Source organism: Symphodus melops (genome assembly GCF_947650265.1).
Source record: "Symphodus melops genome assembly, chromosome: 18".
Lineage (NCBI taxonomy): Eukaryota > Metazoa > Chordata > Actinopteri > Labriformes > Labridae > Symphodus > Symphodus melops.
The window spans coordinates 20,131,537-20,147,129 of NC_136708.1; the positions used below are offsets into that span (position 1 = coordinate 20,131,537).

General features: G+C 44.0%; 1 protein-coding gene across 1 annotated transcript in view; it reads right to left on the bottom strand.

Annotated features, from left to right (window-relative positions):
* nedd9 (neural precursor cell expressed, developmentally down-regulated 9) overlaps positions 1-15,593 on the bottom strand; it is a 28,791-nt gene that overhangs the window by 7,943 nt on the left and 5,255 nt on the right. The window contains exon 2 of the mRNA XM_079368082.1: positions 7,463-7,888. Within this exon, the coding sequence (XP_079224208.1) occupies positions 7,463-7,888 (426 nt within the window). The remainder of the gene's footprint in view (positions 1-7,462; positions 7,889-15,593) is intronic.

The following is a 15,593-nucleotide window of genomic DNA, read 5'->3' on the forward strand; positions in this document are numbered from 1 at the left end:
TGTCACTGCTTCGAGCGGCACTCGTTCCCATCAGCCCCGCTGCCAGATGCACACCGCTCATTTATCTCCCCTCTCTGCCCTCTGTTTACCCAGCAGGCTGTTGCTCCGAAGCTGCTCGGCGCTGCTGTAATTGCTGGTGGGTAAATATTTACAGCTACCAATGAGGTCGGCTCTTACGTGGCGGCGGTGGCAGCGGGCAGAGGGCCTTTCATCGAGCGATGACATCACGAGGAGCCAGGCGGACTTGAGCAAACATTTTGTTCCCGCTCAGGTGATAGGAGGCTGAAAGATTCCTTGGTGGAGGAGGCGGAACAGCGACTAAAAGGGAGATCAGGTTTAAACTGGGGCCCCGAGGAGTCAAACACACGCCTCGTTAAGTGACTCACGGCTCTTTCAGCAACGCTGCGTTTACTCTGCAGGCTCGGGTTTGAGCAGGTAGGAGTTTCCAGCTTAACTTCACAGAGCGTTGAGAGGTGTCGTCATAACGTCAACAACTACCTCATGAGCTTTTTAGAACGAGATTTCATGGAATCATGACGAGCGCTTGACGGAAGTGAACGATCAGCAGAATCAGAGCCTGTTATTATTCTGCAGCGAAACACGTCATCCCAGATCGAAATTAACTGCAACGCTTTTTAATTACCTACTTTTCATCTTCACCAAGTCAGCTTCAGGCTCCTGTGCGGAGCGACCTCTGTGGACAAAGTGACTTCTGTCTTTGGAAAACCTCGTCTGTAGGATCGTCTATCCAGACTGAATTCTCTCCGTCTCTCCTCCCTGTGGCCGAGGTTTCAAACCTTAAACATAACTTCAAAGTTCACCGATTGTTTCATGTTGTCAGTCTGTGAGTGCAGATAAAACTTACACTGTCAAATGTTTCACTGTCTTTCACTGATTCGACCGGAGTTTGAGCCCGGCCTGTGGCTCCTTTTCTGCACGTCATTCCCCACTCGCTCTCTATCCACCGTCCCGTCTCTGAAGGCCCAAAATAAAAACCTCTAAAATATGAGCCGAATGTCTTCAAGGCTAAGATTAAAACGTCTTTGTTGTTGAAACGTATCATATATTTTAGACAAAGCTTGATTAAAAGTGGAATACAAGAGGGGGCTTATTCTTCTTCTCATTTGTCAAGTACATGTTTAAAATTCAACGTTGTTTCGCACATGTAAGACAGATGACAAACAGAGAAGAAAAAAAAGTCCAGTTCAAACATGTTAGGTTCAAACTCTACAGAGAACAACATCACGTCTGCAGCCACATCATTCAGCCTTAGCAGGGGTCGACTTTCTGCCCCTCTGGTCTGTGTTTGTGGGAAGATTTCCCAGGAAATCATCACTTCTCACCTTTTCATTGGTTACGTACACGCCATAGACTGTACATGCACGCACAAGCGCTTCCCCTTGCTAATGGCCTGCTGACACAAATCAACAACCCTAATGCACTCTTTTGTCACCAAAGGATCGGTTTATAAAAGAGACGGCCGCCAAAGTGGCACTCTTTTGAATTTCGTCCATCCACGTCTTCATTCACGCCTCCTCATCTTCTCTCTTGTTCTCTTATCCGTCCATCTGAATGCTGTAAAAGACCACCTCACCCTTTTTGTTTTTTTACCAGTAACTTTTTCAGCACAGTGCAAGGTCAACTGAAAAATCAAATCTGCACCACCAGCTGTTCCACTTAACCATGCCATCAGTCATATATTAGGTCAAATTCGAGTTTTTAATGTGACAACATTGAGATGTAGGGTGCGTCCTTCTCTTCTTTGCTGAATCACAGTACAAAAACGTCCTTTGCTGTGTGTTTTGGGTCAGTTTCCTTCCCTACTCAGAACTGCTCAATAATGTTCCCCTCCGCCACTCGCAGCGGCACCAGCCTATTAAAGTGCCAAACTAATTAATGCAGGTAATTAACTCGTGAATCCTGCGAGGCTCACGGCCATCTCCATAACACGACCGAGAGGAGAAACCCAAACAGTGAGCGGGCCCCTAATGAGGAGCATTATAAGAGAACACACTGATTCACGCACTAATAAAACGATCCTCTTTCATCCCCTCTGATCAAAGCAGCTTTTGTAATCCGCTGGCGTGATAATCCGAAGAGACGTAATGCTAAAAGATGTGTCTGACATTCAGTGTTTACTTTCTAGGAAAAAAAAACATCATCATGAGACAGTCCTCTGAGAAACCGAGGGGGGGATTATGTGAGATGAGAAATGTCTTCAGTGACCCGCTGATCTTGAAAGGGAGCTCGACAAAGACTCTCTGATCATGTTAGCAGCTCTGTGAGGACGTGTGAAGGCATGGTCGTACTTTGAACTGAAAGCTAACGCTAAACTGTATCCACTTTGTAACAAGGACATTGTCAAAACTCGGACTTTAAGATGTTATGTTTACCAAAGAGTCATATATTCCGATCTTGGATCAGAACCATTATTCTTTATTGGGAACAAAACAAAGGCGGTGTCTAAAAACCACAGAGTAGTGTCGAGTAACACGCTGCCCACCACATTTTGTAACAGTATATTCTGTATTAAGATAGCTAACATCCAGGCATTTCTTGTTAACACAAAAGTGCATGCTATGAATTACAATGTGTTTCCATACTTAGTATGAATTATTTGGTTTTTCGCACACAGCCAAAAACTACAAACATGCTTGCAGCTCTGGAAAGTCTTGCTAACGTAAGGCAATACATTTAGCTAACAGCTAATGCTAAACAGTAAACATGCCATTACAAATACACTTACAGTAAGAAGTAGTTGTTTATTTCAGTAGTAGTTTCACATCTATCGCCGAATAATTACAGATAGGAGTCACGTAGATTACAATTAAATTGAGGTATTAAATACTTTAGCCTCTTAAGTTTAGCATGTTAGCGTGCTTGTCTGTATTCATTAGCACTACACTCAAACTATAGTAGAGGGTAATTTGGTGGGGAAATTAAAGTTTTGAGTTTTTGATCGGATCAACAAAGTAATAAAAATGAAATCTATTGTGTACATCTGAGTGACTAGGATTCCCTTTTTGTCTTCTATCACCGACTGTTAAACTGAATCCCTTTCTTTTGTTTGGATGAAACGATCTGAATGTCAAGTTTGCTTTTGGTAATTGCCGCCTTGCTGCTTAAATGTTAGCTTTCAGCGGAGCGTTTCCTGCCTTCCCTCCCTTGTTCTTCTACTCATTTGTCAAGTTGGAAACTTTCAAGGGGAGAAAGTCCTCTCAGTATGCACGCCGCGCAGCAGATTAGTTTTGGTGCGACTTGATTTATGACCTCGCCTGCACGGTCAAACCTCATGGGCCAGCGATTCATCACAACCGCGACAATGGCAAGCGGACAAGCGTCTGAAGGAGCCGGCCCGCTGCAGGAAGAAATAACTCACTTATCTGGTGCGGGGATTGTCGTGTGCATGATTAGGCAGAGAAAATATGAGCGAGGCAAACAAACTAGCCATTCATTACACACAACCTGGTTTCTCCCCAAAGACGACTTTGTCAAGGTAGATGGCACACCCTTAAGACCCATAAACAGCTATCAGAGCACTTCCTTCAGTTGTGTGGGAGTTTATTAAGCCTTTTGTTGCAGCCATTCCTCTTTATGGCACCAATGAGCAGATTGGATCTATGGGTATGACAGACTGATGCAGGAAATACCCATACAGGGAACAGACCACATAGAAGGGAAGTCAGGAATGAAAGGGCCGTCTGGAAGGAGTAGATAAGACGCTAGTCTGAAATCTTTGAACTCTGAACCCAACCCATCTTTGAACGCGGTGACCTCAGCGCCTGAGTCAGAGGGAGAGGCACACAGGAAATGAGAACACTGAGGAGAGACTGATGCAGTGAAACAAACACACCTTTCAGAGCCCGAGGAGAAGAAATGAAGAGGCAGCAGACTCGGATGAAAAATGGGCCTCCGAGAGCAGAATGATAAAAAGGCGTTGCACAGCTTCTCCTGGCCTCCATCTGAGGAGGCTCTTTGTGTGGCCGAGAGCTCCGAGCAGCTTGAAAGCCTTGACACAGGGTTTAAAGGGGGTTGGGGGGCAGCTGCGTAGCACACCCTCCCTCGAGGGTCACCCAAGGACAAGGCTTCAGCATCAAACCAAACATCCAGAGTGGCCGAGAGCGCCAAACCTCAGCGTGCCTTTTTTTATACCAGAACATCACACCACATGAAGGGGAAAATAACCAGTCGCCAATCTGGATTTGCACTGCCGTGTTGGCACAACATGACTGAGGAGGAACTTTAAAGCTCTGCATGGTGGAGCTCGCACAGGAACCTTTCTCTCAGGGCGGCTTTAGGGTAATACGAGATGGGATTATCGGTCCAGGAGGCCTGCATCAATCCTAATAATCATTTGGGAAGCAAGTGTGTGTCTGTGTTGCACTTTAAGACAAGGAAATGTCTGTTTTCCCTTCAGCTCTGAGCACATGCAGCATGAGTCAACACTCGCAGCCTGTCATTTATATCTGCTCCACAGAGACGAGCTGCAGTAAACAACACTGAGTTTTAAGGGCAAAGGTCAGGGCTTTGGATTTCAGGAAAACAAAAATAATCTCTAAAAATACTGTGATGAGGTGCACAGGGCCGACACAGTTTCAAAGTGGAATCAGCTGCTGGTTAGCTGGTTGTGTCTCCTGGATAATTCGATACCTAGTGGGAGACTATATATGCAATGAATGTCAGTTTAACTCAGTAACTTCAGATACAATAAAATAATCCTTCATGTATCTCGCAAACAGAGAAATTTACAAACTTCATCATGAGTTTGGTTAAAAAAGTGAATATTAGTTGCTTTTGTTGAAAAAAAAAGAGATACAATCTAATTAATCTGATAGATTTTATTATTATTGACCTTATTATGAACACCTTTGTTTCTTCACCATGCAGGACACTCTGAGAGGCAATCTGTGGATGCACACACTTATATTAGGTTTCTGCTGAATAACAACAGTCTAGTTAAGTTTCTTTGATTTTGTTCACCAAATAGCTAAATGAAAGCTCTAAGTGTATATTTGTGCAAATGGTTGAATACAGGCCGAACAATCATGCCAACAGAAACGAGGACTTTTTAAACTGGACGGCCAAATTTGCTGCCTTTTTTTCCACTTTTCCCTGAAATTATTTTCGCAGTCTTAACATCAGATTTTGCTGTTTGACATCACGAATGTGGCCACAGAAACCGATGGACGTTCTGTAACACGGTCAGACGTCAGTGGAACACAACAGAGCCCTGTCTGAACGCCTGAAACACACACACAGACACACACACACACACACACACACACACACACACACAGAAGTATAACACACAGTGAGCAGCGTTCTATTTAACAGACAGGAACAACCGCTGAAAATTACACCACTTTTGATAGCCACAGATTGGTGGGAAAGTTAAACGCCCAGAACTGAATCCAATCTCTGAATAACATGATTACAGCACAAAAACGTCCTCTCATGAGAAGCACATTTCATTTTCCATGTTATCACAAAAAACCTTTTTTGATAGCGCTTCTCGTTTGAGCCTTGAGGCCTGCTCGTAGGAAGAGAGAGAGGTGTTGTTAGAGAGCTTGATTGACAGGTCTCTCTGAGCTCCTGTGGCCAGGCTTACTTTATCACAAACTGAATCACACTAAGTCCTCTAAGCCCTCGGCGTCTGCCGCCTATTTACCTGGAGAAATGCACACCTTAGCTCATTTCTATGATTGCAGGAGCTGATTTGCTCGAAGAAGAAAAAACACTGCAGGATATTAAAAGCTCATCCAGCATATAATTACTCCCCGTCTCCTGGATGGACGCTCATGTCTGAGGTGTTGGAAAGACTTTAATGGTTGAATAAACGGGAACATTCTCCCGTCCTGTTCAAGCACAGCCCTGCAGATGATTTCCCATTGTAATCATCAGGATCATTTCACCAAGACTATGGAAGTTTTAAATAGAAAACCAATAATGATGCTAATGAAAACTACAGACAAAGGACAGGTGACACTTTGTAACGCTAACATACGATGAGGGCTCCATGTAAAAGACATAATTAGACATGTTGATATTACTTTGCAATGTTTTGTGAACTGGTTTTATAAACATTGTGGAGAATTTTATGGATTTTAATTTGAACTGGAGAATCTCAAACTTGTGAAATCTCCCTTCGCTGTAATTCATTTTATTTTATTCTTCGGTACGTCGGATTCAGTTAACTCAACATTTATTCTTTTTGTTCCATTTTCCATTTCTTCTGTTAGTTTAAATATCACTGCATGTTATTATGTTACCATTCATCGGCCCTTTACCATCGCTCTGTTGGGACCGACATTGAGCCAGCAGCTAAACCATTTATCCCAGTTACTCCTCAGAGTTCGACACAGATATGATAGAGATGATCATTTGTCCAAATTATCGCCTCCGCGTTAGAATAAATGTGAGTACAAGGGAAACTGTTCGCTTCTGTGTAGCAATAACAGGCTGAATTTTCCAGGACGTCTTGAGATACATGAGCCCTCAATGATGCACCATCCAGCCAATAAAAACACAAATACATTATACAAAATGGACACAGAGCCTGGGCGATTATATTTATAGCTTCAATGTAAAAGACTACACCAGGGTTTGCTAACCACCCTGTGTACTGTCGATAAACACAGAAAACCTACTTTGAGGCAGCTGCGCTCCACCAAAAACAGCTCTGTGCTGTTTGCTTTTCCACAGGTTTTTCCCAGGCTCACTGCCCTTCTGTGGCTCAGACTGGCTCTGCCACACACACTGTGCCAAAATACAAGAAAAGCTAAATGGGAGCGCTGCACACACACAAAAAAAAAAAACACTACCCTGCTCTGTGGTGAGCGCCAGGCCCAGGCACACCCTGTGCACATTTCACATCGCAGACCCACAATCTCTTTTTAAGCTGCTTTTGCTGCGTGAGCGTGATATAACAACGACGGGAGTCGTGGCAGGCAGGCAGGCCGAAGAGCAAGTCACGGTGTAAATGTGCCATGTCCTCTCACGTCTAATAACCACACTCGCAAGCAAAGGCCACACCCACCACAGGTCAGAAAACAAACAGCTCTCCGTTTATTTTCATCTCTTAACCCTTTCTGTAATATGGATTTATGTATGCTTCCATCTCCCTCTCTTTCTCTGTATCTGATCGATTAAACTTGTACTTTGCAGTGTCATCTTAAAGTGCAGCCAAAAATCTGTGGACTGGGGCAACTTTTTTGGTTCTCTTTTACATTTTTTCATGAAGATGTACGATAGAGAGCAGACAGAGCTCTGGTTCTTGCTTCTGAGGTGTGCTTCACTCATGCCTCCTTCCTCTTTGCTTAAAGGAATGCTCATCAGTGAAATCAGCTGGTGCAGCCTCGTTAGCTCTTCATGGTGCACGATCGGATTAAAAGATTCATTTTCAAACTAATTGACGGACTCGCTGATAATGAAAATAGTCATTAGTGGCAGCCTGCGGTCTCACCTTGCTCGGAGTGTTTTCGGCTGCTAGCGTGCTCCTCGGTGGGACTTGGTAGACGTCTTGTGAGGGGGGCACCTGGTAGATGCTCTGCTGACTCTGCTGCTGTGGACTCTGGAGGGACGGAGGGACCTGGTAGAGCCCTTGAGACCCCGAGCCAACCTTCTGCTGATAGGCCGAGCTCTGAGGGGAGGACTGGGCGGCGCTGGAGGCGGAAGCCGCGGCCGGCGACTGGGCCTCAAACATGGGTCCGATCAGCAGCTTCAGGCGGTTGCCAGGGGCGATGCCTTGGCGGCCGTGCAGGGAGCAGAGCCACCATCCCTCCAGGCCCCCTGTGTTCTGCTCTATGACGGTGAGGATGTCCCCCTTACGGAAGGCCAGCTCCTCGGGGGACTCGGGCACGTTGTCGTACAATGCTTTGGCCATCAGGTTCTGTGTAGGAAGAGAAGAGGAGGCACAGTTACAAAATCTGACAAGATGGAGGCTCCTGACGTCTTTTGAAACCTGACTAGATGTACCAGTACGTAGACTTCTTGTCCTGGGTAAAAGCAACATAACACAATATTAATCTGTCAGAGTTTGGCTTCCTTTAGTAAGTGCCTGTTTTAATCTTTAAATGTAGCTTAACAGCTGCTAAGGTTTAGCTAACAAAAAATCTGTGAATGTTATCCTTCTCTCCATAAAAAAGGGAAAATATCTATTTCCCGTAATCATTTTACTTTAAAACTACAGACTTTGTTACTGTGCTGCTTCAGTGGCAGTTTTGCAAAAAGGCTTTAGTGAGTGGCATGCTGGTGAACGTCTCTCTGCACATCAAATTAGCATGCAGAGTAGCATTAGCCCCCAGCTTTGCACCAGATGTCTTCCAAACCAATCTGAACTTGATGGGATTTTCTCAGCTTGCGCCCCGCTCCAGGGCACAGTTATCTAAAAGGCCAGCGAAGGCTGAGGGATAATGACCCGAAACCACAGATTTTGGAGATTGGGAAAGCCCCAGAGTGTGCCACTTGTGTGTCTGAGCGGGGCATTTAGGACTAATTGCCTCCGTAAATGCATCAATCTTTTCCCTCTTTCCTTTATTCATCCAGGGAAGGAGTTAACTGAGCATGAGTACTCCTTTTCAGCTGCTTTGTACTCCATTAAAAACAAACTTTAACTTGTGGGCGATGCCTTACATAAGAACAGTCCTGTACTTAAATCTATGAGAGCTCCACAATAACACAATAAGGGATTAACCACTTGCTCAAGGGCACCTTATCGTGAGTTAATGATAGGAGGGGAGGGAGGCTGTTTGTTCTGCTTGTCATTGGTTTGTGAAACAAAAAAAAACAACAACCCCCAATTTGATAATTTCCTCGAGCCAGAATCAGATAAGCTTTGTGAGGAGAGTAAAAAAGAAAGCGACACATTTTTTGTTTGTGCACAGTTATTGCTGCTGCTTCGGCACTAAACTGTCTGACAATGAAGATGAAACAACAGAGGAACAGCAGAGTCCAAATCACACTTTAAATCTGAACCAACGGTCGCTTTGCAACAAAGCTTTCTGGATTAAATCCACTGAAATCAAAAGGAAAGAGCTCAGCAGATGACACCTTAGCTAGCAGATATAAAGCTACTTGCATATTCGTACATTTCTTCCCAGTGAGGGTTTTTAGAAAGTGGCAGATGACTCAGTCAAACCCATCTTGTGCCTTTCTTAATCCGAGTGATGGATTCCTCACGCTTCAGTGGCTCAGTGTGGGAATCAGGAAGTCCACCGTGTGGCTGCTGCTGGTTGGTGGCTTTCTTGAACCCTCGCTAGCCTTCCTCTTTGCTAACGGTCCAGTTCCCATGTGAAACTCCCTCTGTGAGTAACATCGTTATCTCTCTCTCGGAGGGCCTGGCCTCCCTGGCTATTGTCTGAGTACACTGTCTGTCAGGGCCGTTAGCCAGCAACACCCAACGCACAATTACACCCTGACAATCACCCCGGGCCACGGCCACCAGCTCAGCTAGCTGCAACAAGCTCCACTGTGACCCAGAGAGGTTAATGTCGCCCGATGAGGTGTCTGCTCGTCCCAATAATCTGATCAGAGCTGGCAGAGGCATCCATGAGTAAACTGAACCGATGATCACTGTGATTTCAACGTGTCGTGATAAACAGGGGACAGCACAGACGTCTCAGAGGTTAAACATCACCGTGTTCCTACTGAAAGATTTTCTCATGATGAGTTTTATTTAACCACTCGGAAACAGGCAGACTGCTTGTGTGATCTAAATTAAATAAGAGATGAGTTGTACGTGCCTCTTTCACACAAACCTAAAGTGGTTTTAAAGAGGCCTGCTGTGGTCCCCTATTAGAGAGAGATTCAATCAGACAGGAAAAGTGACACTTAGAAAAGTGATATAAAAGTTGAATTTCATTCCTGAATTTCATCATTACTATTATTATTATTATTGGGAGACAGGATGCTGTGTCTCTACTCATAACAGAGATCTCACGATCACAAACCAACGCGTGCAACTTCTGAAACCACTTTTTTCGATGGCTCGCTTTGCAGCTGGTGGCTGAAAGAGATGTGAGAGAGACTGTGGCCAAAGCACCTCTACCCCTAAACCACACCGACACACTCATCGCTGCACTTCTTCCAGCTTAGAGACACGACCTCTTTAAGGTTTGCGTGTGCCTGTGTGAACGCAAAACAAGCCCGACTTTACCAGGAATGCTCCTTCACAGTCTCCGAGTACACGTGAAGTCAAGGTGAGCTGATGTGAGAAAGCGGCAGTAAACATTCAGGAAAATTCAACGTCAGTCGGAGGACGAGATGACATCCAGGTCATGCGGCCGCTGCACGAAACTTTTATATTTTCTGTCGGCAGGTGAGTTTTTCTCTGCTCTTTTGTTGATATCAGGAATATGTGGCACATACAGGGATAGTCCCCCGCTCTTTTTTAAAAACTTGAGATGTAATTTCTGAAAGCAGGCGCTCCGTGGACATGGCAGAGATGTTGAAAGCGATAGTACTCTTTGATCGATTTTGAAGCCACTATTATACGACATAAAAGTGGCATCGTCATTTTACACGCCTTACACTGCTAGCAAGATTAAGTGCTAACATGATGAACATACACATGAGATGTTCTGCTGCGGTGGGGACCTCAGGTGGACCGGGGACCACGAGGACTCCAAACGGGGCCATGACACATTAGCTCCCATTGTGGTTTTGTTTTATTGCTGCTGAGCTTAAAACAGAAATGATGATCACTTTTACAGCACCTCTGTGCAAAGCTGTGGAAAAGTCCACTTCAAACATGTGGAGTGACACTGCACTTTAAATCTGAACTCAAGGCTCATGTGAAACTAAAATCTTATTAGCTGTGGATGCTAACAGCTAAACCTGGCTTCAAACCGGCAGCATTGTTCAAATCTCAGCAGGTGAATATTAAACCATGCGTCTGATCTCATGGTGTAAACATTATTTAGTCACAACCCAGTGACTTCTCACCCACCATTGGTCCTCCTTCAAACACATGTGTTTGCAGTTTGTCAGTGTGAGGCGGGCAGGGAGGGGACGCCCCTTCTGCTTTTGTCACAGATGAGCTTCCAGGAAGTGATATGTTAAACGCCAACGAGGCGTTGCGAGCACTCGTGCTGCTTCTTGGAAGCGACTGTGGTCCTGACCTCAAATTTAAATACATAACACAGGCTGGCAGAGGTGAACCAAGACACTGTAAAATAACACCCAGCATACATGTATTAAGACTTTGAATGGATTTGCTCTTTTCCATACTTCAGATATTGGTGGTCTGTAGGAGCTTTTGAAAGGCTGACTCATTGTATGCCAGTTATGGGTCAGGACAGGAAAATAAGTCTGTGAAGTGCAACATGTTGGATATGTTTGGTTTTCTTGTTTCTGTCTTGTTTTTACCGGCTGATTTCCAAACTGCACAATACAAATCAGAATTTTCCCGGATGAGTCCAAAGGCTCGACAAGTTGAGAACCGACGCTTTAAACCTTAAGATGATGTGGCTAAAAGAGTAAAACTATTTTTTTTTGCATGAACTCAATTCTTTTCCATCCCATGAAAAACAACACACAACTTTGACGAGACCAAAGTTTAATCAACCAACAGTCGTAGACCCAAAGACAACCAGTCTGATTTAGCTGATTAAGGGATCATTTATTAATAACAGACAAACAATCTTTGGCCAACTTGCTGACATCAACAGATCAGAAGTCTTTTAACTCATATTAAAGGGCTCCCAGTTCTCTCTTCACTCTGCAAAGACGGACCCTCTCATGACCTTGTCTGTTTTTGTCATTAGTTTTTAGAAATCGTGCAAAGCGGAGCTGTCTGAGTCTCACACCTGGGACACTCGATCCAGTCTGCAGGCCCAGCTGTGTGAGGCCCCTCCACCCCGAGCCCCTCTCTCTCTGCTCTGACTCATTCAGAGTCTACATCAACAACTACCCACCAGCGTCTCGCCTGAACACAAACTGTGTAAACGTCCTCTCATTCAAGGGAGAGCCCGCGCTGACCAGGCCAAAAAAAAAAACCTTATGTAACTTCACCGCCTGCCTGTTGAAAGGTTCCAACCTTTGCTTTCAGTTCGAGCTCTCTGGGTGGTTTTGGCTCGGCCTCTTCAGGGATTCACGTCAGTCTACTAATAATGAACGCGGCTTTGGCAAACAAGCATGCATATACACAAAAAAAAAATAAAATACAAGCACACACAAATCAAAGTGTCCCCAGGGTAACGGGAGCAGCTTACAACAAAAACAAACCAATGTGCTCCCAAAAAAAAAAAAAAAAAAAGTGGTACGCTCCGTCTGCGAGAACATCACACAGTCTCTCGCAGTGTGAAAAACCAGGGCTGCACCACTGCAACACGTGTCCCGGGGTGGTTTCGCGGAAAAAGGGGCGAAGCAGCACACTCATTTGGCCTCATTTCACGTGGTTAAATATAGAAAATAATTATAGTAATGGCGGTAATGAGGACCTGATGACTTTTACGAGCCGTTCCTGGGAGTGCGGCCTGCTGCGGGTGAGAGCCAGTTCAAATAAATGGGCCGTGTGAAGGGCTCATGGGAAGCGGTTCAGGGCTCAGAGTGCACGGTAATTTCTTCATTTGGACAGTTTTCAGGGAGGCTGACCCTCTGATTACAGCCTCCTTACGAGCCAGTGGCCTCGCATTAACATAATTACACAGCAGGATCGGTGAAACTTCGCCTTCCTCTATTTTTGAGCAAGCACAGTGGAAAAGTCGCAACTGGAGTTTGTATTTTAAAGCCCGTTAGCTCACAACACATGCATCATCACCACCATGCAGTAACTGATTGATTTATTATGCAAGAGGCTGCAGATCCATAGTTATGACACAGTTACAGTGGCATGGAGAGAGCCATGCGTCAATACTTTATTCCAGCCCTTTGGTTGAGACTAATCATTACCAAAAAAAGATTTAATGCCTTTTCATGAGCAGTTTACGTCAGACAAAACAAGAGATTTTTTAAAAGTGCTATTCTCAAAAATGACGAGTGTCATTATCGAACTCATTTCTGATTTCTGGTTTTAAGGACAAAACGAGAAATCGGTTAAATAATCCATTGATAATTAACCATTTAGTCTTCAACCTCAGAAGGAGAAGATTTTTATTATTATTATTGTTTCTCTTTATTTTGACCTCTGATTAAAAAAACACAGCACACAGAGCTCCTCCAGTCGGACAGAAAAAGCTTCTATTCATTGTGCCGGTTGCTGAAGAAAAGACTATTGTGTCCCCCAGTGTAAATATGACACCCTCCGCCTTCCCTCCCTCCCTCCCTCGTTTGTGATTCACGAGGTGCAGCACTGCAAGGAAATCTACACACCCTGGATCAGCATCAGTGTGTCTGGGCGACCATCCCCTTTCACAGGAAATGATGTGCCATGTTGTGTCTAACCACCCTCACTGCAAGCTGTGACAAACCACTGCCGCTCAAAAACAACATCGCCAAGAGCTACGATATTTGTTGAACACGCATGTTTAAACCTGAATCATTACAGGGAAGTTCCCCAGAAAACTAAACCCAAAGCATTAACACGTCTGTAGTCTGCACAGGCTTTAAGTTTCCGGTCGTGTGTGTTTGCAGACCTGTGTTAAGATTTAGAAGAACAATGGTCATCAGTTTTTAAGACAAAGAATCAACCAACATTATATGCCTCCTTAAATATACAAGCTGCTCTTTTACGGTTAAATTTAAAAAGCTAGTTCTAATATTTCTGTGGCTGCTTAGCAATTGCTAACAAGCTCACAATTTACTTAAGTACGTTCACAAGGTAATAAAAAAACTGCCCAATATTGAGTAAAGAGCAACCACTTAAAGAAGGAGTCAGCCTCTATTTGTTTGATAATGGATAACTGAAGTACCAAACCAAACTATGGGAGCTAGCCAACTTGCGAAATGTGTTTATGCTAGCTAGTTTCCTCTATCGGTATCAGGACAATGATTTTGCAGTTTATTCAAAAGACACATCTCTATCAGGCTCCTGCCTCGTCACACTTACTTTGACTCATAGTCAAACAGATAAGTGTTAAATATAAAGTAAGCTGATAATTTAACAAAGCTTATATGCTACATTAGCTAACTCTATTTTGGCTACGCATTGTCATGACATCTTGAATGGCACGTATCAAGAGTGTCACCGGGCCTTAATAATGGATCACTAACCCTGGGAGATGTCTTAAGTTTACAAATCCAGCTCTCCTTGAGCTTTTAAGAGAGTGTTAACATCTATTAGCTTACTTATTTAGCTAATCTCCTTAGGGTTGTTTCTCGCTGAGTTTGCTGTTTTCAGTAAATAAGCTCTTTCGAAACTGGCTAAAAACAGAATGATCCGGAAACAGCAGACAGAAAAAGTGAGCAACTATAGCTGGTGGACATTAAGGCACAGAAAGGAATTAAATGGCCAAATGTTGTTTCAAGAGTTGGTGGAGACCAAAAACAGGAATAAAAGGAAATTATATAAATAATCTAACATTTATTCACAAGACTATTACACAACTCTACATAAATGCTTTGTTTCTCTTTCTTTACTGGGTGCATATATGAAAGTGTTTACTATCAAGTTTGCAAATTAACACATAAGTGATACAACAGATTGTTTCTGCTGTTATCAGTTATGTTCAGATATTGTATTGACTTTCTTATTGATAAGCTAGCTCTCCTTTCATCATGAGGGATTTTGATTTTGAAACACAAGGAAGTGATCTTATCTTAAGTCCAAATATGATTTCAATCCGACGGATAATCAATGAACTAAAAGGGAAGAGTTTCTGGAATAAAACAGGGGCAGGACACAACAAGTCAAAGGAAGTGATTTGAGGGATTTCTTGTTTAAAAAAAATGACTGTTCTTCTCCTTCCCGCTCCTTCTTACTCAGTGCATTCGTCACAGACGTTTTATTTTCTTAGTGTGACATTAACTTCAAGGTAACCTGACATAATGCCCTTCTCTGTTTCCATCCCACTCCTTAGCCTGAAGCATTTCCTGCCTCCCGCAGGACCCAAGCTAACGCTGACCTTGTCTTATCTTTACACATATTGCACCCCCTCCTGATCACCAAGTACAACCTGTAATTATAGGTGAAAACCACACTGGAGGTATTCTGTCAAATGTGTATCGAATTCTGTGAACTGGAAGAGCTACTAGGGCAACATTGCTTCTCATGTTCTGCTAACTCATTCTGAAGCAGCAGGAAGACAAGCTGTCCTTGAGTTTGAGGACTGCTGAAGTGTCTTTGAGCAATGCTGTGAATCTCTGTAAGCTCTTGGGACTTTGTTGCTGACACTGGCCTTTGACCTAGAACAACAATTTACTGCACCTAAGGAGTCAAAAAACCATCAGCAACACACAAAAACAACAGTATGGATGGTATTCAAGGGGCCCCAGCCAAGAAGTGTTGGCAGAGAGGAGTGATGGATTATTTCCAAGTTTGGCATTGATGCCAAACGAGGGTACATAAGTGCATGGCGGTAACCCCGAGAGACGGGAGCTAATCCCTCCAGGGGGGAATGAACGAGATGTGAAATATGTTTCACGGTATCTCTGCAGGGCCACATTGAATGGTTTTACATATAGGAATAGCCAATGAGATGGAGATTCACTCGAGTGTC